Source organism: Schistocerca serialis, chromosome 12 (assembly GCF_023864345.2).
Source record: "Schistocerca serialis cubense isolate TAMUIC-IGC-003099 chromosome 12, iqSchSeri2.2, whole genome shotgun sequence".
Taxonomy (NCBI): Eukaryota; Metazoa; Arthropoda; class Insecta; order Orthoptera; family Acrididae; genus Schistocerca; species Schistocerca serialis.
In genome coordinates this window covers 39,656,281-39,682,445 of record NC_064649.1, presented here as the reverse complement: position 1 = coordinate 39,682,445, position 26,165 = coordinate 39,656,281, and the positions used below count along the sequence as shown (strand labels likewise).

At 39.0% G+C, this 26,165-nt stretch overlaps 1 protein-coding gene across 4 annotated transcripts in view; it reads left to right on the top strand.

Annotated features, from left to right (window-relative positions):
- LOC126428452 (V-type proton ATPase 116 kDa subunit a 1) overlaps positions 1-25,215 on the top strand; it is a 123,216-nt gene extending 98,001 nt beyond the window's left edge. For all 4 annotated transcript variants that reach the window (XM_050090388.1, XM_050090390.1, XM_050090389.1 and 1 more), the window contains exons 10-17: positions 1,962-2,195; positions 8,624-8,733; positions 14,861-14,985; positions 15,158-15,273; positions 15,455-15,562; positions 15,698-15,932; positions 21,778-21,949; positions 23,573-25,215. In XM_050090388.1, the coding sequence (XP_049946345.1) occupies positions 1,962-2,195; positions 8,624-8,733; positions 14,861-14,985; positions 15,158-15,273; positions 15,455-15,562; positions 15,698-15,932; positions 21,778-21,949; positions 23,573-23,675 (1,203 nt within the window). In that variant the 3' untranslated portion in view covers positions 23,676-25,215. The remainder of the gene's footprint in view (positions 1-1,961; positions 2,196-8,623; positions 8,734-14,860; positions 14,986-15,157; positions 15,274-15,454; positions 15,563-15,697; positions 15,933-21,777; positions 21,950-23,572) is intronic.
- The last annotated feature ends 950 nt before the right edge of the window (positions 25,216-26,165 follow it).

Genomic DNA, 26,165 nt, shown 5'->3' with positions numbered 1-26,165 from the left:
AATGAGCACTGACTGGACTGAGACACACAGCAAACCACAATCACACTGTGTTTCGGTGAGGTGAAAAGTGTTTTATTACGTTATTTGTGGAAAATACTTGTTCTAGTTACGTGTGCATCACAACACCTCAGCATGATGTGGAGAAGGGAAGTGTTTGCCACGCGAAAACATGTTGCCGCACGAAAACGTAAGTAAAAACGAATATAGGTACGAAAACATCGCGACAAATTAAATTACATTCTAAAAGATAGTTAACTCACAGCAAAAACTTTCTCATCAACATCGTTTGGTTGCAGGTGAGAAAGCTACCTGTAGTAATTAACACACAAGTGATCCAGAAAATTCATGCACGGCAGATGTAAAGGTATTCACAAAAAGAAACTATCTGTTGTTTGAACTAAAGTTGCACATAATTTTACAATCATTTAACAAAAATGTTCACATTGCAGAATAAGTAAAACCAAAAACCCACTGGTGATGGCTCAGTGGTGCCGAAACATGTTTGGGTACTGAGAAAAAACGGTGTTTTGCATAACTGGCGGACCTCACGTCCAGCAATAACAGAAAGTGTTGTGTTGCAGTATGTTTTGCACACTGCGGGTCAGTAATAACTGTTCAGCATGATTTCCATACAGGGTATGGTGTGGATCATCCTACAGCACAAAGCATTAGACGATTGCATGAACAATTCTGAGAAACAGGTTGTTTGAGTAAAGGCAAACCGCTGGGCTGTCCCTGAGTGGCAGATGTGAAACGCATCCGCAATAGTTTCACAAGGAGTCCGCAGAAATCGGTTCACTGTGAAGCTCGACAGCTCATCATTGTCCCAATGTCCATCTGGCGTGTGTTGCATCGACATTTCCACATGAAACTATACAAAATTCAGCTACTGCAAGCTCTTTGTTAAGGTGACAATGTGTGGAGTTCTGTGTTTTTGTTCTTGGCAAGATGGAGGATGACAGTTTTCTTCCGCGCTTAGTGTTTAGTGACGAGGCAACATTCCATTTAAATGGAAAGGTGTGTAATGAAATGTAAGAATATGGGGTACAGAACAACCACATGTAGTTGTACAACATGAGAGGGACTCCAAAATCTAATGTGTTTTGTGCAGTTTCACGGGAAAGGGTGTATGGTCCATTTGTATTTGCTGAGAACACTGTTACAGGAAACACATACCTCGATATGCTTGAGAACTTTTCCCACAGTTGGAGAGTATTTGAATGACGTCATTTACCAACAGGATGGGGCATCTTCACACTGGCATATGGAAGTGCGGGAATTTTTAATCCAAAGAATTACCGAACAATGGATTGTGATCGCACTGGGCCAAATGATTCACCCTTACATTACGGGCCTCCAAGGTCACCCGACCTGACTGCATGTGATTCTTTCTAGTGGGGGTTTATAAAAGACATTGCTTATGTGCATAACAGCAGCTGTGGATGCTGCAATTCAAAAGATATGCTCGCTGCAGTGTGGGAACGATTTGAATACTGCATTGACACATGCTGTGCATCTCAAGGGGGCCATATTGAACACCTATGAAACGGTATGGAGAGGGGGGGGGGGGGGGGGGGGAACAAAACACTTGAGTCCTGTTCATCAAAAAACAAAATTCATTGTATATATTTCAGTTCCAGAAATACAGACCTGCCAAATCGGATGATTGTTTTTGATCCACCCTGTATATTTCCATGCCCCCCCCCCTCCCCCTCTTCCCTCCTCCCACCTATCTTCCACATAAAGTTTGAAAGAAAGTGATCAACAGAAATACTTAGCTAGATTCGTTGCCATTTGTCTCTGTGTTCTACATCGGCTTTGTTACAATTCATGTAATTTCCCTTTTGTTGCCTTCTGATGACCTCTCCTCTGTCCGCCACATCTCGAAAGCACAAAAGTGAGTTTACCACTGGCTGCTTGCATTGATAGTGCAGTTGATTTTGTGTTTCTTAATTTTTCAGATATGGAATATTTTCTTTGGTGGTCGATATGTAGTGTTGCTTATGGGCCTGTTTTCAATGTATACGGGTCTTATCTATAATGACGTATTCTCGAAGTCATTGAATATATTTGGCTCATATTGGAAAGTAGAATACAATGAATCAACATTAAGGCACAGTAAAGAGCTACAGCTAGATCCTGCAAAAGAGTTTCTTCAATACCCGTACCCATTTGGAATGGATCCAGTTTGGCAGGTACGTTCTGTGGTGTATTCACGTATTTCCTGTTTCTTCTTGTAGGTACTAAAAGTAAGACAAGTTGACATTCCTTGATGTACAATCCATTTAGTCTGATTTAATCAGGTCTAACTTAGTGTCAATCACGGGCTTGTTAGTGATGAAAGTGCTATAATCTGTTGCTATTTTCACTAATTGAGTCATGGAACCTGAAAAGCTACAAATGAAGGTTTTTGTCGAAAATAGGATCACTGGAAAAATAATGTTAGAAAACTTAATCCAACTGTTGTAGCACAAGGCCAAAGATACAGACATATATTTGGGAGGAATCATCTCCAATTCCCCAGATGGTTGTTCAGATTCACATATGCTATGTTTCCAAAACTCACTTGCAGAAAATAAAGGGCAATAACTAGACTAAGCCTGTAGTTTTGTTTTTCTTTCTTGTCTGATCAGAGCATATGATGAAGCTCTGGTTATCAAAAATTGCATTAATATGTTCTAAAATAACCAAAGTATGAATGTATTTAATGAGTAAATATGCTAGAAATACGCACAGAAATTCTGCAAATATGCGCTATGATGTGGAAAATGCATTAAAAATACAAAATACGACAGTGGCAGCTCTGTACAGACTGAAACTACGCATTAGCATTTTCTGACATCAAAAACAATAACTTTATTTTGGTAATGAACATCATTCATATTTGTTACAATACATAATTAATTTCTGGAATGAGATTTTCACTCTGCTGCGGAGTGTGTGCTGATGTGAAACTTCCTGGCAGATTAAAACTGTGTGCCGGACCGAGACTCAAACTCGGAACCTTTGCCTTTCGCATGGGCAAGTGTTCTATCAACTGAGCTACCCAAGCACGACTCACGCCCCATCCCCACAGTCTTACATTCTGCCAGCGAAAGGCAAAGGTCCCGAGTTTGAGTCTCAGTCTGGCACACAGTTTTAATCTACCAGGAAGTTTTCATAATTAATTTCTGTTTAAGTTTTCTGGGAGTAAATGTCCTTCTTTAGTCTATTGAAAACTGTTTAAAGTCTGAAAAAGTTCTCTTAACTTAATTTGGTGTTAGAGCAGCGGTGCCATTAGGAAAATAGTCCTTTTAAAAATGTTTCTCAAATTTCCCCACTAATGTTAATCGAACATGACAAATAAAATGTAATCCCCATCTTTTGTACTTTAAGAGAAACAGTGTACAGCATCACCTGGTCGCTGCTTATTGGTAGCAGAATCATCTTTTCCAGAATGGACACCTTTTTCCTTCACTGTTTACTTATGCTAGATTACTGAAGTTTGATGTACACAATTTGCTAAGAGTTCTTGCTTTGCTTTGATGAATATGTGCAAGCTGTACAAATTCTCTGGTTTCAGATGAAGCAAAATCAGTGTAAAAATTAAATTAGACTTTCAGATATTCCATCACTCACAAAGAGATTGTGCTCTGCAATTGACACCACCATTGTGATTATACCCTTTGGGGAAAAAATATAAAAGAAGTTGAAAACTTGTAAAATATGGTGTTATGTAAGGAGTTACGTATCTTAATAGTTACAGAAAATGCAGAGGCATTATACAGAAAAAAATACAGTCTTATAATACATGTTAGTAAATAATAACCTTTGAAAATGTATCCCATGTTATTTAAGGTTAACAGCATCTCTTCCACCTGAGGTATTATTTTCAGAAATTCTGTCTATAGCATCCAATTAACAAGCCGGTTTCAGTGCAGTTGAATGCCCTAGAGCTCAGTGTATTGTGAATGAAATATTTAATTTGGGATATGGAACCACGATAAAGCAAAGTATCCATAAAAAGTGAGTAGTAGAATGAGCTGTGGTTGGGAATGGTCGTAGGCTGAGAGAGTTCACAGACTCCAATATGGAGGACATAATATTAGGCATTTCTGGCATAGAGAAGTAGCTGAAATAGCTGAAAACAAGTAAGTTTCCAGGTCTGACATTGACACCTTCCTTAGCTTCCTAGATTTCTGAAAAGCATTTGACATGGTGCCCCACTCCAGACTGTAAACAAAGACACAAGCATACAGCATAGGTTCCCTAATTAGGGAGGTATCAAAACCCTAGCCTGATAATATTAAATTTGAAACGTTACATCCCTTTTCCCAGGAGTTATCAAACGTATTAAAACAAAACTGTGCCAGGATATAGAATCATACCTTGTACATTCAGTGATGTACTATAAACACTCTGCCATTCGGACACCACAGTGGTGTCGTACGCGAAATAGCGGTCAACAGCCGGCGACACAGTGGTGTCATGAGCATAGTATTACACAGTGGCCGGTGACAGCACTTCAGTATCTTTTGCATTCTGTTGGTGTTTTAACAGTAAGTTACACACGTCAACAAGTTTTTTGTTTTTATAAGTACTTGTGCCCTTTAATCATGGCAGATGAGAGACAATACGATTATTTATGATGAATGCGCGGATGTCTTGTCTGACGTTCTGGATGACTTTGCCGACTGGGAAGAAGACACTGGATATCAAAAAAATTAAAGTGATGAAGAATCATTGGAAGATAGTGAAATACGTCCAAGAAGAATTCAGCGAACACTAAGGTTGCCAACTGATTCAGATGAATCAGTCGAAGAAGACAGTGGTCAGACTTGGATTTACGGAGGACCAATAATAAATTTGAAGGATCTACGGGTCCAAACATATTTCCCAAAGATACAGAGCGTCGAGGATATCGTAGAATTATATATTGGGAATGATCTATTTGAATATATTAGCAATGAATCCAATGAGTACTACAGTCAAAATTGCAATAGAAGGAAAGTGGATAAAATAATATGCCAAATCTGTTGACGTTATGGGACCTGAACTTAGAAAATGGTTTGGGCTTGCTATCCTTATGTTGACTGGAATACTCTCTTTCAAATTCTAAAGGTGGCAGGGGTAAAATACAGGGAGCGAAAGGCTATTTACAATTTGTACAGAAACCAGATGGCAGTTATAAGAGTCGAGGGACATGGAAGGGAAGCAGTGGTTGGGAAGGGAGTAAGACAGGGCTGTAGCCTGTCCCCGATGTTGTTCAATCTGTATATTGAGCAAGCAGTAAAGGAAACAAAAGAAAAATTCGGAGTAGGTATTAAAATTCATGGAGAAGAAATAAAAACTTTGAGGTTCGCCGATGACATTGTAATTCTGTCAGAGACAGCAAAGGACTTGGAAGAGCAGTTGAATGGAATGGACAGTGTCTTGAAAGGAGGATATAAGATGAACATCAACAAAAGCAAAACAAGGATAATGGAATGTAGTCTAATTAAGTCGGGTGATGCTGAGGGAATTAGATTAGGAAATGAGGCACTTAAAGTAGTAAAGGAGTTTTGCTATTTGGGGAGCAAAATAACTGATGATGGTCGAAGTAGAGAGGATATAAAATGTAGGCTGGCAATGGCAAGGAAAGCGTTTCTGAAGAAGAGAAATTTGTTAACATCCAGTATTGATTTAAGTGTCAGGAAGTCATTTCTGAAAGTATTCGTATGGAGTGTAGCCATGTATGGAAGTGAAACATGGACGATAAATAGTTTGGACAAGAAGAGAATAGAAGCTTTCGAAATGTGGTGCTACAGAAGAATGCTGAAGATTAGATGGGTAGATCACATAACTAATGAGGAAGTATTGAATAGGATTGGGGAGAAGAGAAGTTTGTGGCACAACTTGACCAGAAGAAGGGATCGGTTGGTAGGACATGTTCTGAGGCATCAAGGGATCACCAATTTAGTATTGGAGGGCAGCGTGGAGGGTAAAAATCGTAGGGGGAGACCAAGAGATGAATACACTAAGCAGATTCAGAAGGATGTAGGTTGCAGTAGGTATTGGGAGATGAAAAAGCTTGCACAGGATAGAGTAGCATGGAGAGCTGCATCAAACCAGTCTCAGGACTGAAGACCACAACAACATCCTTATGGGAATTGTAAATAAAGCAAGGATTGATGATTGTTGGTCGACGAATCCAATATTTCTCAAAATGATATCCCACAATCGATTCAGAAAAATATTATCAATTTTACATTTTTCCGACAACTACTACTACTACTACTACTACTACTACTACTACTACTACTAACTGCATAATGCCGCCCGGCTTTTCAATGTGCAATTCGTAATTGATTATTTTTCCAAAAAGTTTAAAGAAACTTTTAAATTAAGTCAAAACATCTCAATCGATGAAGGAATGATACCTCATTCAAGATATACTCCGGCTGTGGACAGCCTTTAGCAAAAACAGTGATGAAACTATTGACACCTTCTTATGGAAAATGGCATCACTTCTACGTGGATACTTATTATAACAGTGTAGAACTTGCAGAGAAGTTACTTGAAAAGAAGATTAGAGTTTGTGGAACTATACGGCTAAATAGATTTCTGGAAAAATTAAAGCGCGCAAAAGTCAATGAGTTTGAAACTTGTCAATGACGGAAAGGTGAAGTACTCTCACAGGTATGGAGAGCTTCGAAAACTAAAACAATACGAATGATCTCTACAATACATAATGCCACTTTCACTGACACTCCAAGAAAATGCAGACGAACCAATTACACACACAAAAAAAAAAAACCTGAAAGTGTACTAGAATACAACAAATACATGAAAAGAGTGGATCAGGCAGACCAATATTTGAGTTATTACCCTATATACAGAAAAACTATAAAATGATCAAAAAAAGGTTGGCATGATCTTCTTTAATTGCACATCATTTAATGCAATACGTACAAGTCAATATTTCAATACAGAACATAAGTCTCAGATTTCATGATTTTTTATTGAAAGTATCTGATTCGTTGATAAGACTATGTACCTGTTGCTGAGTAAAAATTGGAGGTTGCCTCTACATCGCGTACGTCTCATCATCCAGTTGACAGACTTTCCGGTCACATGAGGCCACACCAACTAATACTTATTTCTGTAACAAATAAATGAAAATGAAAAAACTGTGTCGTCTCCGCATCGTCCATACCAGGCTGACCCATGATTTTCTTTTGCGTAATGAGCCATCCCCACTTTGTGGTTGTGGAGCCCTCCAGTCAGTAGCCCACATTTTGGTGGAATGCCCCCTTCTTTTGGCTGTGCGTACTAAGTGCAGACTTGCCCGCACTTTACCTTTAATATTGGCAGACGATTTTTGGATGGTTGAACTGGTTCTGAGTTTCCTCTGTGAAAGTTGGTTTTATTTTCAGTTCTAAGGTTTTTAACCTCCCTCTGGAGTAGGGGCAGGGCGGTGAGGGTTGGGGTGTCTCCCACTGTAAGCTGTGTTGGAGATTCCTGACTCCCCTCCCTGGCCAAGATTCTCTTTTCTCTCCCTTTTACTCTGTTTTTATCGCTTTTTAGATTTGGGAAGACTCCTTTTAACAGTATGCACTTTTACATTCTAGCGGTTGAACGCTTTTGAATAGCAGATGGTCTTCCTGTACTGCATCAGAGGTGGATATTTCCTGCCTCTAGCATAGCCTTGGGGTTGCCCACTTGCTGACTTCCCTCCTTTTGTTTTCACCATTGACGACACGAATGCACTTTTACGTGTTTTAGCCTTTTACTCTTTATCGTTATGACTCTTCTGAGATGTAAATCTGTCCGAATGGACCATCTTAAAAACAAGGGACTGATGACCTTGCTGTTTGGTCCCATAAATCCCAATAAACCAACCAACTTCTGCAATCATTTTTAGTGTTTCTCAAAACATTACTATGGGAGACATGACACATTCATTAGAGCACACAAAAGTGTCAGTCCATAGAAATATCTGATGTTCATGTCAAAAAGATTTTTGTTTTTACATTCTTCAGATGTCTAAAATTTATTTCTAGCTTTAAAAACTTGAACAAGTCTTCCAACCTAAGAACTAAACTGTTTATTTTGAAGACCTTTTCAGAAATTATTGGATGTGAAGTGTGCTCAGATAGCTGAAGCATTTAAGGTGATCACTCGGGAAGTGGGAAAACCAGGCTGAGTCTGTCTGGCACAGATTTTCACTTTCTGCCATTGAATTTATATCAGTGCCAGATCAGAATTTAAATTTTGTCAAAAACCCATTATGTTGTTAACATACTTGCTGAGGTAAGTGTGACAGGACCACTATTTTTCTCTATATACATAAAGGGATAGGGTCAGCAGCAATCTGTGCCTGTTTACTGATGATGCTATGGTGTACAGGTGTTGCCATTAGGTGACTGTAGGAGGATATGAGATGACTTGGACAGTATTTTTGGTTAGTGTGATGAAGAAGGTGACATTGTTTCTGGAGAACAGTATTGAGACAATTTAGAGAACCAGCGTTTAAAGCTGATTGCAGAATGATTCTGCTGTATGGATAGCTAGAGTACCGTCTATGCACATAGTAAGAGGAAAAATCATTGTTCTGTGTATGAAATAAATCTGAATATACATACATACATTCCTTCCATTTCAGCTGGCTGAAAATAAAATCATCTTCATGAACTCTTACAAGATGAAAATCTCAATCATTCTTGGTGTGCTGCACATGCTGTTCGGAGTTCTTCTGAGTCTTTGGAATCACTTGTGAGTTCCTGATTATGTGATTTACTTTAAGTATCAGATAATGTTTTCCTCATGAACTTTTATTAGTGTGTGATTTGAAAAACATTGATAGTATTGGTTATGATATAATTGTGCCCATAGATTGTTACAAGCATTGATTTATGTGCGCCTTCATTGTGCCCAACATAGTTCACAATAGTGAGAATTAAAACGTAATATTTTCGTGCCTTTTTTTCACACACACAGCTTAAATCTGGATAAAATCATGTTCAATTTTTGCCACAAGTTTTAAGCATTGTGGAATAAACTTAAACAAAAAGACTCTGCACATTTATTACAAAACATAAAAGAATTGTTTACCGGACTCTTGTGCTTCAAATGATCATTCCTTGTAGACCATTGACAATTGACCATTCCTCCTGGGACATCATATGTATGATAACTAAACAGTAGAAACTCCAGTTTATAATAAGAACTATACAACAGATAGTATAGATTGCTACTCAACGTAAAGATGATCCATTGAGTTGCAGACAAGCACAACATAAAGACCAATGAAGAGACTGTTGCACATGCAGCTGTCGGCGAAAGCCTTTTTCATCAAAGAAAATGAACACATTCACACAAGCAAGCACACTTTCTGCACACTCTACCGCCACCATCATTAGCTCGAACAGAACACACATTTATTGGTTCTGTGATAATTTGGCATGTAGAATACAAAACATGACAATCTTGAATAATTGTTGAGCAGTTAGTATATGCCTGCACTGTAAATAATTAATGAGGTAATATGGAACATGAAAAAAAAAAAAGCTCACAACTTGTTAATAGTGTACTCAGTAGCTCCATAATACACACGCATCTTCGTGTACATAAATTCATACAACCCAAAACAGATGAAAACATTAAGTACCATGAAAATTAATCAAAAAAGCAAGAATTATGTGTTGGCTATGAGCATGCATTGCCGTGAAGTCAAATACAAGGATGATATCTGCCTAGTAACACTGTTAATTAGTACCCATAACTATGAGTATATAATGCACAAAACATTTGCATTAGGGCTCACAGCTGTTTGAATAATAATGCACATACTGCTTACTGATGCAAAATTTATTGCAATACTTGTTAGCTTTTTGTTTGTTCAAACATGTGTAAAAGATGCAGTTACACTGTGTACTAATAAACTGGAGATGTGATGCTATAGAATCACACTGTGATTCTAGGGTTGGTCAACACTGAAGAGACTGTTTTTCTGATGTAACTTGGAAAGAAAACTTGAAACCATAATTTAGACACTCCCATTTAAGGCAATCTGCATATCCACATTCTCATTTGCACCTTCGCTATTTAATGAGTTGCCACTCCCATGTACAATAAAACCTTACCTGTTTCAAACAGCCATTATTAATATTATAGCATGGCAGTGCAGTGTTATTGTCACTGTTGCATTTCGAAATCTTTTGTCTTATTTTCTCTTTCTGTTTTTGCTAGTAGTTTCACTGTATTCACCTTCTCCTTTTTACCGTAATTTGGTATACAATTTTATCCCGCCTATATATACTCAATAATACGTAACCCACTTCCAAACCATAACCAAAAAATTTTAGATGTCTGCTTGTGTGTGTATATGTGTGTGTGTGTGTGTGTGTGTGTGTGCGTGTGTGTGTGTGTGTGTGTGTGTGTGTGTGTGTGTGTGTGTGTGCGTGTGCGTGCGCTCGCGCGCGCGCGAGTGTATACCCGTCCTTTTATCCCCCTAATGTAAGTCTTTCCGCTCCCGGGATTGGAATGACTCCTTACCCTCTCCCTTAAAACCCACTTCCTTTTGTCTTTCCCTCTCCTTCCCTCTTTCCTGATGAGGCAACAGTTTGTTGCGAAAGCTTGAATTTTGTGTGTATGTATGTGTCTGTCTGTGTTTCTATCGACCTGCCAGCACTTTCGTATGGTAAGTCACATCATCTTTGTTTTTAAATATAAAAATAAAATAAAATTGAAATGATTGTGAGCTGTACATATTGGGAAGTGTTTTGGAAGAGAGTTAAAGCTTTTAGAGCAGAAAGATAACATGACAGTGTTCTTTCTATAGCTTTTACTCATCAGGTACCTTCTTGCAGTTTGTCATTAGTGTGTGTGTGTGTGTGTGTGTGTGTGTGTGTGTGTGTGTGTGTTTTTTGGGGGGGGGGGGAGGGTGGAGGAGAGGGGAGGGGAGGGGAGGGGAGGTGTTGATAGAAAAATGGAACAAAAACTTCTCAATATTCAAGTTGCATCATTTTGAATAAAATTGTTGAGCTTTCGACAGTTCTCTGCCATCATATTCAGGAATAAAATTACTTACTTGGGACTGGCACACTATTCTGCTTATATAGGAAGATGAGCAGAATCTAGAAAATTCCAGAGTGGGGGGTAAGATGACACTTTGTGTATAGATGGGTAACAGGAGGGAATGACTGACACTTACAGGGAGGCGGAACTGGCACTTTCAAATGTGGTGTTGGTGTCCGTCAGCATGTGACACCATTTAGTTCTGCGACACTCTCCTGTGGTAGGTTTCAGACCATGCTGGCTTGCCTGTGTAAGAAGCAGAACACAGAACCAGCCATGACACTCATTTTATCCCTGAAGACAAGTGGTAGAGACACTATTAAAAGCTTGAGAGTCTTATCTGAAATGACTCGGTCATGTTCAGAGAAGACTTTCTCATGAATATAGGAAGCCACCCTGTAAATGCTTGATAGGGTAACTAGTAGGTAACAACATATCCGGTTTAATGCAATGTATGTAATTAGGCAAAAGGGATCTGATAGTGTGACCTGAAGCCTTGTTAAGTAATTGCTGAAGTCTGGTAACTTGAAAATATACAGGAGATGATCATCTGGAATGGTTTTCAGTGGGATGGTAATATGAAGGGCTCATCAGTTTGTCAGAAGGAACTGGTATGTCAGAACCACAAGAAATGATGTTTAAAGAACACAAACAACATCTTTAGAGTATCAGTAAGTGTAGCTAATGGATCAGAAAGTAGTAAAATTCAGAGCAGAAATGTATAATGTTGTTTACTTGTTGCAAGTGTGACTAAAATACTTATTTTCAGTGGGAGAGACTAAAGCATTGCAAGGTGTAGGATGTCTGCTCTCTTCTTCAAAATTTAGACTTTGTAGGACCCAAGATAAGCAAAGAAAGGTGACAAAAAGTGCCCCCACATGTTCCTGTGGGTTCACATCAGGCAAATTTGGTGCCGAGACATGAATGTAAATTCACTATTGTGCTCCTAAAACGAATGTAGCACTGTTCTGGTCTTGTGACACCGTCAGTTATCCTGCTAGATGAAGCCACAGGTGGGTAGGACTTCCCATTTTAACATTTGCAAGTTTTTGACCTCCTTTGAAACGTGGGGTCAAGCGTTGTCGTGCTGCAAAATCACTTTATCGTGCCTCTCCATGTATTGTGGCAGTTTGTCATTTAATGCTCTGCTCAGACGCATTAATTGCTTTCGATAACGAGCACCTGTGATTGTTTCACTTGGTTTTAACACCTCATACTACACGCCGCTGAGCTGGTCCCAACAAATGCAGAGCGTGATTTTGGAGTTGAGAATATTCGGTTTGGCCATCGACATGGAACCATTGCTGTGATATTCCCATGATTTTTTGCATTTAGGGTTATTGTAATGAACCCATTTTTTGTACCTGGTCACAATGCGATGCAGAAATCCCTTCCGTTTTTGTCTCTGAAGCAACTGCTTACACACAAATGCCGTTCAACGTCTCTTGGTTTCAGCTCACACAGGACCCAAGTTCCTTCTTTCTGAATCATGCCCATAGTCTTGAGACGTTTTGAAATGGCTTTCTGTGTCACTCCTGTTAATCGTGCCAATTCTTATTGAGTTTGACATGAGTCTTCACTCGGCAATGTCTCCATTTCTGCATCTTCGAAAACATTCTCTCTCCCACCCCTATGCCAGTCTACGACGTTAAAATCACCGTTCTTGAAGCGTTGAAAGCACTCAGGACATGTTCTTTCACTAAGAGCGTCCTTACCATATGTACTAGAGAGCATTCAATGATGATCAGCTTCTGTTTCCTCATATTGAAGCAAAATTGTAACACCACCTGCAAATGACGAGAATTATGCTCATAAACTGACGTTTTCAATCAAGAACAACTTTACGATGCAGACACAGATCGACTAATGTTTGAATGAGGTTATGTTGACTGAGGTCCAAGCTAACTGCCTCACGTCTGCGATCTGTTTCTTTCGACTGCTACTTACCATTGTTGCCACCTAATGGCAAACATTTTACATTTAATTAGTGTTAGTGTGAAAATGAATAAAACTTGATACACATGCAAAATACATTTTTGTTAAATGATGAAAAAAATTATATACTCCATGGCCATAAACCACCAAGATACAGGATTAACTCCAGAAGTAGTTTCTTTACTTAAATGTCCACACTATATATATGTCTCCATGCACTGGCAGAAAACAACTGTGGGCAGGTAGATGTGACACACTTCAAAGGTGGGTAAACTTTCTGCGTTTCTACCTTCTGGAAGTACTTCAGATTGATCAGCCGAGATGAATAAAGAGGCTAAGACCGGGTGTTTGTAAATCCAGGTACAATATTGTCAAATGGAAATTTTCCAGTGGAATGGCACTGTAAAATGTGGAGGACAACAAACAATGGATCACCTTTTCTGTGAGGTCAACTGACTTGGAAACACTTTTTTTCCCTGTGGTTAGACAGTGTCTTAATCTGTTTCTGTAAAATGAATGTGGCTGTGGCAGCAGCCAGTTGTCCATGAAAGCTTTGACAGCACCGTTATTGTCAAATGTGTGCACTCAGACTGCTTTTTTTAGTGGTCCAAACAAATGAAACATGTGGAGAGCATGTTCTACTGTGGTCCACAACAGTTTCTGAATTTTTTTGTTGAGTTTGGGCAGCTGTGTTCGGTCAAGCATTGTCATGTTTTGTTTGGTCCAGTAGCAATTTGAGCAACTGTTATTCAGTGGTTGTCTTCAGTAAGCTGGCTAACAGTGTGGATGTTATGTCACGCTAGTCCTTGTGCGAAGTTGGTGAGCTGCCTTCTCAATTGCTTCTTGTCCTGATACAAATGTTTGTGCCGTGCATACTCTTGGGTCTTTCTCAGGGTGTTGTCTCTGAACTGTGCTACAAGTCTTTCCAAAAAGTTGAACAGCTTTACAACCTTTATTGTGACAAATTTTATTATAATGTGTTGTGCAACAGAGGACACTACCTTTCGCTCTGACGTTACTGTTTCTTCAGTCAATCTAGCTGTGGAGAACAGCCATTGGAAACGAAAGCAACAACGAGGAGAGATCACACCACTTTCTGTTTACAAAAACGCACACAAAACAAAAATTCTGATATATATTTGATCCACCCTTGCACTTACTTTCTGATGGTGAAATTCTGAGTATCGCCGATAGAAGCACTTGAAGAAGAAGAAGAAGAAGAAGAAGAAGAAGAAGAAATCGCACACTTCCAGAACTTCTGTATTCTTTCTGTAGGAGGGCAGTTAGATAGGGTGGACAAAGTTGAAGCGAGGGCAGTGTCTGAGGCCAAGTTGTGAACGAGCTAGCTGTTGAGAAAAAGATGAAACAAAGGTTAGCGAGAAAGCAGGTAAAAGTGAGTAGAGTGAGTAGCAGTGTTGGATTTTCACACTTTCCCTTCAATATGATGCTGCTGTAGTGCCTACCTTTGACTTCCTACTTTCTCCAACATCTTTCATCTCTGCCTCCTATCACGCTTACAATAGGTGGGTCTGAGCAAGCTGCCACTCCTTTCCAGCCTTCCCAAACTAATACCACTTTCATTCCTAATGAAGGAACTCATATGTTCCCCACACTTGTAATAGTTTTTTATTCTTTTAAGTTTATCCATCAGCAGTACTTTGTATTTTGCCAGCTGAAGCCATGTTTTGGTCATGATTTTCTGAATTGAATTTTCCTTTTGGTACATAGTGTACATGTGTTAATTTTGATGTTAATTTTCATCAGTGTCCATTTGAGTAATTCACATATCACTCTCAAATTTGTTTTACAATAGAGTATTGACTCCATCTTTATTAAACAGGTGATGATAAGGCAAATTTATTTATATGGCTCCATTTCTGTTCTCCAGGTATTTCAAAAATTCCATTAACATCATATGCGAGTTCGTCCCACAGATAATTTTTTTGATCTTCTTGTTCCTCTACATGTGTATCTTGATGTTTGTCAAATGGGTGAACTATGGACCGACATTTGGTAAGTGAGAATTAAATTTTTGGCATTTTGAAATTCTACTATAGTAGACAGCATTTGTGATTACAGTGGAGGTTTTGTTAAAGTTGTCTTGGTTTTCACTTTCAGAGCATTAGAATAAATTTATAGCTTGTGATTTGATAGATGACTAAACACAACTTCTTTCTTTTTTCAGGTTTCACAGCAGGCCCTGCGTGTGCTCCATCAATTTTAATCACTTTCATCAATATGGTATTGTTCAAAGGTAGTGTTCCTCCAAAAGGTTGTGATGAGTTCATGTATAGTGGACAGGTGAGCAAGAGTGGAAAAATGTTTCATTGAATTTGTTTGGTTTCACTCTACATTATCAGTCTTACATCAAATAGAATTAATCTTTGTTTTCAAACAACTTATTCTGGAAAGTAATTTCACCAGTTTTGCATTTCTCCGTTACTTTTAGTATATGCAATTTTTTCTTTCTTCTGTATTGCAGAAAGGCTTGCAGAGGTTCTTTGTTGTTCTTGCTCTACTGTGTGTTCCTTGGATGCTTCTTGCAAAACCCATTGTTTTGATAATGAGGCACCGTAAAGCCCACCAACCGGTGAGTAATAATCTGTACCCCCTGCAATGTTTTGAGGCATTTGACACATTTGAGGGCAAATACTTCACAGGAGATGATACTGTATTAAGTCAGTTTGCTCTTTCATTTAACAGACAATCTTCTGACTTTCCCCAGCTTTCAAGCCATCCAGTACCTGCAGAGAACGGCATGGATGCGGAGGTGGGATCGATGTCAGGGACAGCACACAAGGACAGTACAGATGGGGCTCCCGCGCCGCAGAGCAGTGAAGACCACGACCTGGGAGAAATCTTCATCCATCAGGGCATCCACACGATAGAGTACGTGCTAGGCTCTGTCTCTCACACTGCCTCGTATCTGCGACTTTGGGCACTGTCACTGGCACACGCCCGTAAGTATAAGTGGCTATCTTTTACTTGTTTTCAAATAATTTATTTCACTATGACAATATATTTTAAATATAGAGTAGGAGAAATTATATTTCATAGAGCTGGCACTGAAAGTAATAAACTTTGGTGGCACTTAGTCAAATAAGTGGTCCTTCACTTCACATTGTCACCTATGAAATTAAATTTGAAAACTGTCTACAGATGAGATGCATAATGCCTTCCCCAGTGCAGTGCATATTGGTGAGGGAGCACCTTGCTTATTTCACCAGATGATATCATTAATTTGGCATTTTTGTAACTTACGAGGGGACTGAAAGTCAGTGGTGTGATGTAAATTCCTTACGCAGAACAATACATCACTTCAGACTTGTGTGTTTTGGAGTTCTACGTGTTAAGCTTTTCCACAAAGCCACCAAGCTGATAAGCACAGAGTCACTGGATGGGAAACAATTTTCCTTACTTTCTAAAAATTCCATATTTATTATAGAATAGAAGTTTGTCTCTTAACATACAGTTTAAAGCTATTGACTTAATGTACAGGAGATTTGTCAAAACACAAAAACTGGTTTATACTTTTCCCTATAAAATCAGTAATATATGGTACTGAATAATTAATTAAGCAATTAATTTTTAAAAGTTTGTTACTTTTGAAGAAAAATTATTAAGTCCTAAGAACTTACCAAATTTTTAGATTGTCATTTATGAGTTCTTTTACTGAATAGCAACATTTTTGCACTAGTTTCTCATATAAGGTTTTTCAGTGTTTTAAATGTATGCTGAGCAATTCTCATCCTTTAACTTTGTTATAAATTTTCATAAAGGTTGAGCATACAGTTTTACATGATGTGTGGGCATAAAATTATTTTTATTTCTGGTGTTGTAATCATCTTAAAAATGATTTGCTACAAATAAATCAGGGGTACTGTGTACAAAGATAATCAGCTCATATTTACAGTGAGGGAACACTTAATACACTAAGAATTTTTAGGATTCATTGGCATGATTTTCTTCGCCCTACATTGTTCGTATTTGTAATGATGGTTTTCTGAAGTTTTAGTATGAGACACACATTGTTTGTGTTAACGCAAAATACAATTCCAGACCTTACTACCGACGCAAAGTAGCTGTGATATACTACTTTTCTTGAGCCCATACTGGTATCATTTTACAATATCTTCATTGCAAATGCTAGGCTATTTAATTTATTTGCAAGATACTGTATATGTGATCCCCATGATAGATTTTTATCTAGTTGCATTCCTAGGAATTTCACATTGTTAGCTTTCTGCAAATCCTGGTTTCTGTGACTGTCCTAGATATAATATAATTTTGCTTGTTTTGATTTAAACTCCATTAACTCACTCTTTTCCATGTTTAATTTTAACAAATGTAAATCAAACCAGGTGTCTAATTTTGTTAAAGTATTTAATACAGGTTGTGGAATTTGGTCAGTACCGTTACTTTCAATTTAATTTCATATTTAGTGGAAATGTTAATTGGCAAATGTTGAAGCATTATTTTAATAAATTATTTTTCCCTTAGTTACTCCTTGCATGAAAATGAGAGTATTTTCAATAAGTTAAAATTAGGTACAAAAATGTCAAATATCAAATAAAAATGAAATACTTTATTTTAGGGTCCTGTGCATCTGTTGGCAAAAATGTGTGTAGCTCCAACTACTGCCCCATGTTCAGAGTTTAATTCCTGTCATGCAGATGTAATCACATTGGATATATTTTTAACAAGAATCACCCGAGTACAGATGATGGCCCCGCCAATGCACTGGCCTTTTATACCTCCTGTATGTGGTGCTGCTGCCGTCTGTATATGTGCACATCACTGCCCCATGACTTCTGTCGTCTCAGTGTATACAACAAGTGTAATCTGTTGATGCAATGAGTGGGGTGCCATTTGTCTTTGGTTGATCTGAAGCACTCACTAATTTTATGTCAGTGAGTATCTACACTATCTCGATGCTGTGCTTTCAAAGAATGTGGCCGATTCCGTCCGTCACCCTGGGGATATACATTAGAAATGCTGTGACTGGAATTTCTTCTTTGAAGGTCTCAATTTGCCAGGTATTGTGGTTTACCACATTAATCCTTCACGGAATATCCATTGTGTTTCAAAAATTGTCTTGCATTGGAGCTGATGTGGCCTTTTTCACTTGTTAAAGGTATGGTGATCATATGATGATTCTAGAAGTTATGTAAATATCAGGCTATATGAGTAGGTCTGCAATATGTGTTATAGCCCATAGTACAGTATGTTACTGTAAATGATGAGTTATCTGAAAAATCAGTTACCTGAATGCTAAATTTTAGTGTTTTATTTATTGAGGAAAGGTGTTTGATTTGGTTGACTAAAGTATTCCCTTGAACACCTTGAAAGATGTAGTTGCAAACTGGAAGAACAAAAGAGCGATAAAGGGGCTGTATAAAAAGCAAGAACAGGCACAGAAAATTGTCAGTGAGGAAACATATGAGAGGTGATAGACAAGGATATTGTTGGAACAACCTGACTGATTAAAACCTCGGGACTTTGCTTGTTGTGGGCAAGTCCTTTGTTATTGAGCTATCCGAGCACGATTTTTTCAGAAGTTCATGTCGGGAGTGTAGTATTATAAAGCAATGAATTGTGGACAGTCAGGAAGAAAGAGAGAGGAATAATCCTGTGGTGGTTTTGAAATATGATAGTGGAAAAAATACATAAAGTGAAATGGAGTGACAATGATGAAGGAAGAAGTGCTTCTAGGAATAGAAGAAGAAAGAAAAGGTATGGAATGATATGAGTAAGGAAAATATCTCGGTTAGAATGTATATATTGTAGAAAAATTATCTGCAACAAGGTCATGAAAAGAAATACACTAAGAAAGGGAGGGTGAAGAACATTGACAATTTGGATTGCTGGACGACATGAAAAATGGATGCAGTTAGCAGGTCAGGGAAAAGGCAGAGGGAAGAGGAGAACATACATTTGATACCTGTTAGGATACCATTAGAGGTGTTCCAGCCAGGAAGATCATGATTGTATAAGCTATAGCATTGTTATTAGGTCATCTTGCAGTGTTACTCATCTCCCAGAATTTTCTTTGATTTCTTTCATGGAGTGACATGAAAATTAAATAATAGTAACAAAGACATAGAGGGGCTGGCCAGTATTTACCTCAGCTCAGTACAGCCGATAGATACACATAAAACAGAACTGAAAATTTACGTGCCTAGCTTTCGGAACAAATGTTCCTTCATCGGGGAGGAGAGAGGGGAGAGAAAGGGAAGAAGGGAAAGGAGATTCAGTTACTCACAACCCAGGTTATGAAGCAACAGGGAAAGGAAAATAGGGAGGGTAGCAAGGATGGAGACATGGTTGTCAGAGGGAAGCCAAAGATATTCTACTATAAGTACTGTGCCAGCTTCAAACCAAAGAGGATGCATACAGAAGTAAAGAGGTATGTAGTATAAAGATAAACACAACTATGTAGGATGAAAAGATGCGTGAATGGCTAAAGAGGAAAGGGCAAGAGGAGAAGACTGAAGAGTAAATGGGAGTGAGGTTGTTTAACGTAGTTTCAGTCCAGGGGGATGGCGGGATGAAAGGATGTGTTGGAGTGCAAGTTCCCATCTCTGCAGTTCAGAGGGACTGGTGTTGGGCGGGAGAAGCCAAATGGCACGTACGGTGTAGCAGGTTCCTAGGTCCCTAGAATTATGCTGGAGGGCATGCTCCGCTACTGGGTATTGGGCATCTCCTAGGCGGACAGTTCGTCTGTGTCCGTTCATGCGCTCAGCCAGTTTAGTTGTTGTCATGCTGATGTAAAAGGCTGTGCAGTGCAGGCATGTCAGTTGATAAATGCAGCGGGGTCGGTTACAGGGGTAGGAACCGCTGGGTAGCGAAGGTAGTCTGGGAATATTGTAGGGTTTAACAAGGATGTTACGGAGGTTAGGAGGGCGACGAAAGGCAACTCTGGGTGGTGTGGGGAGAATTTTGTCAAGGGATGATCTCATTTCAGGGCTTGACTTGAGAAAGTCATATCCCTGGCGGAGTAATTTTTTGATGTATTCGAGGCCAGGATAATATTGGGTGACAAGGGGGATGCTTCTGTGTGGTCTGGGGGTAGGAGCATTGTTGTTGGACGGGGAGGAATGTATTGCTCGGGAAATCTGTTTGTGGACAAGGTCTGCAGGATAGTTGCGGGAGAGGAAAGCACTGGTCAGGTTATTGGTGTAATTGTTGAGGGATTCGTCACTGGAGCAGATACGTTTGCCACGAATACCTAGGCTGTAGGGATGGGAGTGTTTGATGTGGAAAGGATGGCAGCTATCAAAGTGAAGGTACTGTTGTTTGTTTGTGGGTTTGATATGGACAGAGGTGTAGATGTGAGCTTCAACAAGATGAAGGTCAACATCCAGGAAGGTGGCTTGGGTTTTGGAGAAGGACCAGGTGAAATTCAGATTCGAAAAGGAGTTGGGGTTATGGAGGAAATTAAGGAGTGTTCCTTCACCATGAGTCCAGACCACAAAGATGTCATCTATAAACCTATACCAGGCCAGGGGAAGCAGCTGTTGGGTCTTCAGGAAAGCCTCCTCCATGCGGCCCATGAAGAGATTGGCATAGGACGGAGAAATCCTGGTTCCCATGGCCGTTCCCCTGATTTGTTTGTAGGTCTGGCCTTCAAAAGTGAAGTAATTATGGGTGAGGATGAAGTTGGTAAGTGCGATAAGGAACGAGGTTTTTGGAAGATCTTCGGGTGAGCGTTGGGAGAGGTAGTGCTCAAGGGCAGAGAGACCATGGGTATGTGGGATGTTTGTGTAAAGGGATGTAGCATCTATGGTGACAAGAAAGGTTTCAGGTGGGAGAGGAGTGGGAATGGATTTGAGACGTTCTGGGAAGTGGTTTGTCTCTTTGATGTAGGATGGGAGTCTGTGGGTGATAGGTTGTAGGTGCTGGTCTACCAGAGCTGAGATACGTTCGGTTGGGGTTTTGAAGCCTGCTACAATGGGACGGTCAGGATGGTTCTCTCTGTGGATTTTGGGTAATAGGTAGAAGGTAGGGGTACGTGGCTCAGGTGGAGTAAGTCTATGGAAGCCATTGTGAGGCCTTGTGAGTAATAGTGCTGATAAATAATAGTAATAGTGCTGATAAATAACGCCACCGACACAGCTGAGGTTCTCAGCAAAGAATTACTTGCACAGCAGCATTTGAGGAGATGGTGTCAGATTGCTAGGGAACAGATTTATTAATAAGAACCCGTCAGCTTTGAGTAACGCGTTGTGGAAGGTATTGATGCAGCAGTTACACACTGTCAAGAAACTTGTGCAAGTAATGCAGTTAGGTGATTTTGAACTAGGAGTTCTGTCCTGTCGGAATATTGTCTAATACAGTACTGTGATATGTGTGTCAAGAATGGAAGATGTCATTTTGAACTACTGAGAGCTCAGCTTTCTGCAGTTAGGTGTTTTCACAGTTAAGAATTAGTCATTTCTGACAGTTTTTTTATATTTTAGGTAATTTTGATACAGAGGCCCAAGTCACCCCATTAAATCACATAAGACACATGCTTACTGAACCACAAACGATAGTACTGTACTGTGAGAGCAAAAACTGTAGTATGAAAACTTAGGCATAATTGTAATTGGAACTGTTGTGCTTTGTTCAATATTATTTATCATATTTAATTATTTCATAAAATCTGTACAACATGGGATGAATAGTATAAACAATTCATTGTACCTTTTTTTTTTATTTGTTATAGAGATGCTGTGCATTGTTCTCAATAACTTCTTGCCCTTTGTCTTCAGGTATCTTATGTCCAGTAGATTGCTTACTCCATATGTTGAAATGGTTTTCCAGAGCTGTCTGAGGTGCTGTGGAGTATGGTGATGAAGAATGGATTGGTAGTGGAGGGCTGGACTGGAGGCTTTGCCCTATGGCTGGTATTTGCCTTCTGGGCAGTGCTTACCGTGGGCATCTTGGTGCTTATGGAGGGACTATCTGCATTCCTCCACACATTGCGGCTTCACTGGTGAGTGCCCTGTCATTAGAGTAAATGTTCTACAACCGTTCAGTTAGTAGCCATGGCTGTACAGCACAAACATAGATTGGTCATAAGCAGTTGAAAAGTGTCAGCATGAGTATTGAATTTTTGAAACAACTGTCCACTATTAAATTTGTTGAAATGTACAGTGAACAGCAGAAAGAGTAAAGGTGTCCCATCACTGTGTAATAGGGGCATTCAGCAGTAGATGAGCACTTACAAGGAGAGATACTCAGTGGTGAGATTGACTTTTTGTGAAACCATCTGTATGATGATGTAGGCTATGATACCAGGTATTGCACTTCCAGTTATTCACCCCGGTGGGACCTAGTCTGGGAGTAATCAATGGAAAAGAAGTCGAAATTTTATGTGACACTCAATAGCATTAAAATATAATAGTACAATATTGGCTGGTTACATGGTGTAACAAATAGGGTAAGGTTGTACGTTTGAAACTCATAACGGCTTTAAATTTTTATCGAAACGACTTTCATGATTACTTTTATTCCATTAATGGTTTTAAATCTATTTTTTTTCCTTTATCATATCATTTTAATCACCGAGTAAATTTTTTCATTTGTACTCTTCTTTTTCCCCTTTGTGTCATTCTTTTTCTGTGTATGTGAATTGTATTATATTTATAAATTACAATATTTAAATATTTGACACTGCCGATCTATGGGTTGAAAAAAAGACAAAATAATCTATTTATATTGTCTGTGCAACAACGTCAAAAAATGTGTTTATCACAAGAATGCAATTTGTTTTGTGTGTGTGTGTGTGTGTGTGTGTGTGTGTGGGGGGGGGGGGGGGGGGGGAGAGGGGGAGGTGCATGATATGCAACTGTCATAAAAACATATTAAAAAACCTGATGCTTTTGTTGCTGTGACATTAGAAGATTGGAGAACAGATGTGTGTTACATTAAACGGTGTTGGCAATGAGGCAGCGTGCCAGTCACCTTCAGGTGCAAGGGTGCAGAGGACTTCCAACAAGCCTATTTATATGCTAGTGAGGTGCCAGTATAAGGGGTGCTGTGAAGTCGTTGGAGGGAAAGTTGACGTCCAGCCACCTTCCAGAGAAATGAAGCACAGATCCTGTGCTACACAGTCTATGAGGCTTGTACTGGTTGTTGTGGTTTCGACCCCCCATTCAAGCATTTTCGCCAGATGATTTCTTTTGTGAGAAACACACAAACTTAACATACTGCCAACATGAGGAGGAGAACAGTCAATCAAATTCTCAGTGTCTACTGCCTGCTCATGTTGTTTAAAGCAGGTTGCTCTAAATGCCCAGTGGATCTGCTTCCTGTGATACCCATTCTAAACGAACTTCGAATGGAAAAGACCAAGCTCTGCTTACACTTATAGTCTGGAAAGTTGACATCTTTTAGACAGTAAAATATGATGGTTAAAGATGTTCATTGAGTATTCCTATATACACTGAAATGAGCTTTGAAGAACAAATTAATAATTGGCCGCTTTCTCTTGCCTCAATAGCTGCTAAGAACTTTCACTGTCGAAGGTGGTGATGTCATCGTTACGTCCATTAGAGGCTTCTGTAGTTTGCTGAGAATGATGTGAAATAACTGTACCTTGTGATTTTCTGTGCAGGGTGGAGTTCCAGAGTAAGTTCTATGCTGGTGTGGGATATTCATTCCAGCCGTTCTCATTTGAGGCAATCCTGGATTCTGCATCTCAAGCACCAGAGGATTAGAAACAGCAATGCAACCTCTGTCTTCCTGGCTGTGCACTACTTCTAAGTGCTGAGGTTGACACTCTCTTCTCATTGTGCAGTACTTGTAGATTATTGTAAATGGATTACCTGTAATATTTAGCACATCTCATTATAAACTTTCTAAAGAATGAGACTTTTCTGTCATGACCATTTTTTGTGTAAAGATAAATACCACAAATTTGGTTGCATTTTGAGAAACTAATGGTGATTGTGAATAGTGTCTGTGTTAAATTAATGGTACTGAGTAATAACTACAAACTGATGTTCTGTTGACCTTTCGCAGTATTAGAATTCCTGTTCAATTGGTGGCAGACTTCGCACATAATATACATTCAGAAAAGTAATGCCAGTCAGTAGATAGTCTACAGTAAGATCACTCCCTAAATCAGTAGTAGTTGTAAAAGATACATACTTTAAGATGATAAAGTTCAAGCTCTTCAAGCAAATTCTTTGGAAACTCTGTAGAACGAGTAACCATGTTTTAATATAATATTCTGTCAGATATGTTTGTGAGAATAGCCAAATTCATTTGATACATTCCTCGTGTAGCAGCACATCAACTGTGAATATATTATTTTTTCTTTCAAGCTACCAGGAAGAGATCGAAGTACTTAAGACCATTCTTGTTCACATTATGGGTCCTGTTGACATAGTAATTTTAACTAATGTTTCCATAATTTATTGCAACAGTAGGTATAAGAGATGTATCATGCTTATCACATACATGACAAGATGCAGATTTGAGATACTCCAGATATTTAGTCTACTGGATAAGTTTATGCTCAGTCTGTCTGTCTGTAATATTGCATACTGTTTTTATGTTCATTTGGAATATTATCAAATGGACTGCTAGAAGTGGATTCTGGAATATGAAAATATTTATTGTTTGCCTCTATGACCACTACTAATTTCGCCAGTGGTAGGCACAAGATCAAATAGTAAGTTAATTCACATACGTATGAGATAAGAGGGGCAGATTCAAAACATCAGAGTCCTACTTTAGGGATGGAGAGAAATCCTGGTTTACTCTTATGTTCTGTTAAAGAAATCATATTTTTGAGTGTTGCGCTCTTAGTCTATGTACACTCTTCCCTGTATCAAGGCACAATTTATGATATAGCGTGTTGGGCTCTGAGGTGATAAAATTTGTGACAGTAGTTACAACGGAATTTTTAGCAAATATTTCTAAAATATAAATTGACAGTGCCTGCAATTTACACTTCAGAATATTAAGTCGCTCCTTACGTGGAAGTAATTGCAATGATCGATTTAAAATTCCCATGACAGCAGTAAAGATCTGATTACATGTTTAGAAAAATGTTTACTTATCATCCTGTGCTTGTCAGTTACTGTTTAGAAAGGTAGGAGGGTAAATTGTTCTTTAAGATTACTAGTTTAGAAAATTTTTGCAACTAAATGAATTGTTAAATTGGGAAGATTGAGTTTGTATTGAGTATACTGGAAATAAGTTGTATGTTACGTGTATTATAAAGAATTGCATTAAATTTGTGTTTGACTGTTTCTGTGTATCAATTATCAAAACAAGATTTTTCGTGATGGATTAAACTTACACCACCTTGCATTGTTTTCTGTAAACCATAGTGTAACGTTCTAACAATTTCATTCCAGTTACAACACACAAAAATGAATCCAGTTACTGACTTCAGTCGGTCATGAACATCACAAGAGATGACACACACGTGTGTGTGTGTGTGTGTGTGTGTGTGTGTGTGTGTGTGTGTGTGCGTGCCCGCTCGGAGGTCGGCGTTTTTCTACATCTACATTTATACTCCGCAAGCGCCCCCCCCCCCCCCCCCCCCCCCCCCCCCCCGAGGTCGGCGTTTTATCCCCTTCCCCCCCGGCGTGTCGGCGTTTTTCCGGGTGTCTATTTATTCCCGGAATAGTTTCACATTAATATAATACAAAAAGCAGAGTTGTCTGTAATGATGTTTAATTAGTGCAGTCATTGTTTGAAGAACCTGTCACTATGCGCCTTCATCACAGCCTATTTGGCCCACTACTGTTTTTTCCTTTGTGATACTGTTCTTTCCAGTGGCGATGTTTCATCAATTGCCACTAATGATATATGAGATGATCTCTTTCATCTTGTGGACTAGAGTGGTCATTAGACGAAAATTCTGGAGATAGTTGAGATTGACTTGCTATTTCTGATGACAACGAACTCTGCATTGCTCTTGGAATTAAAATATCCCTTAGAAAGTGCATGTGTTGGAACCAAGGCCAAGTGGAATTGCGTTTCTGTGGGCTTTTTTCTTGGTCACCTGATCTAATGTTACCAAGTTTTTTATGTTCTTCTCTGTAATTGTCTCTCAGATGTTTACATTTAGATTTCGCTGTTTTAACTGAAAGAACAATGAAATGGTTTAAGAAAACAGGTTCTGTAGTTCCCTACTACCACAGAAGTATGAAAATAGACTAACTACGTAAATGTGTATCATACTCTCTAAT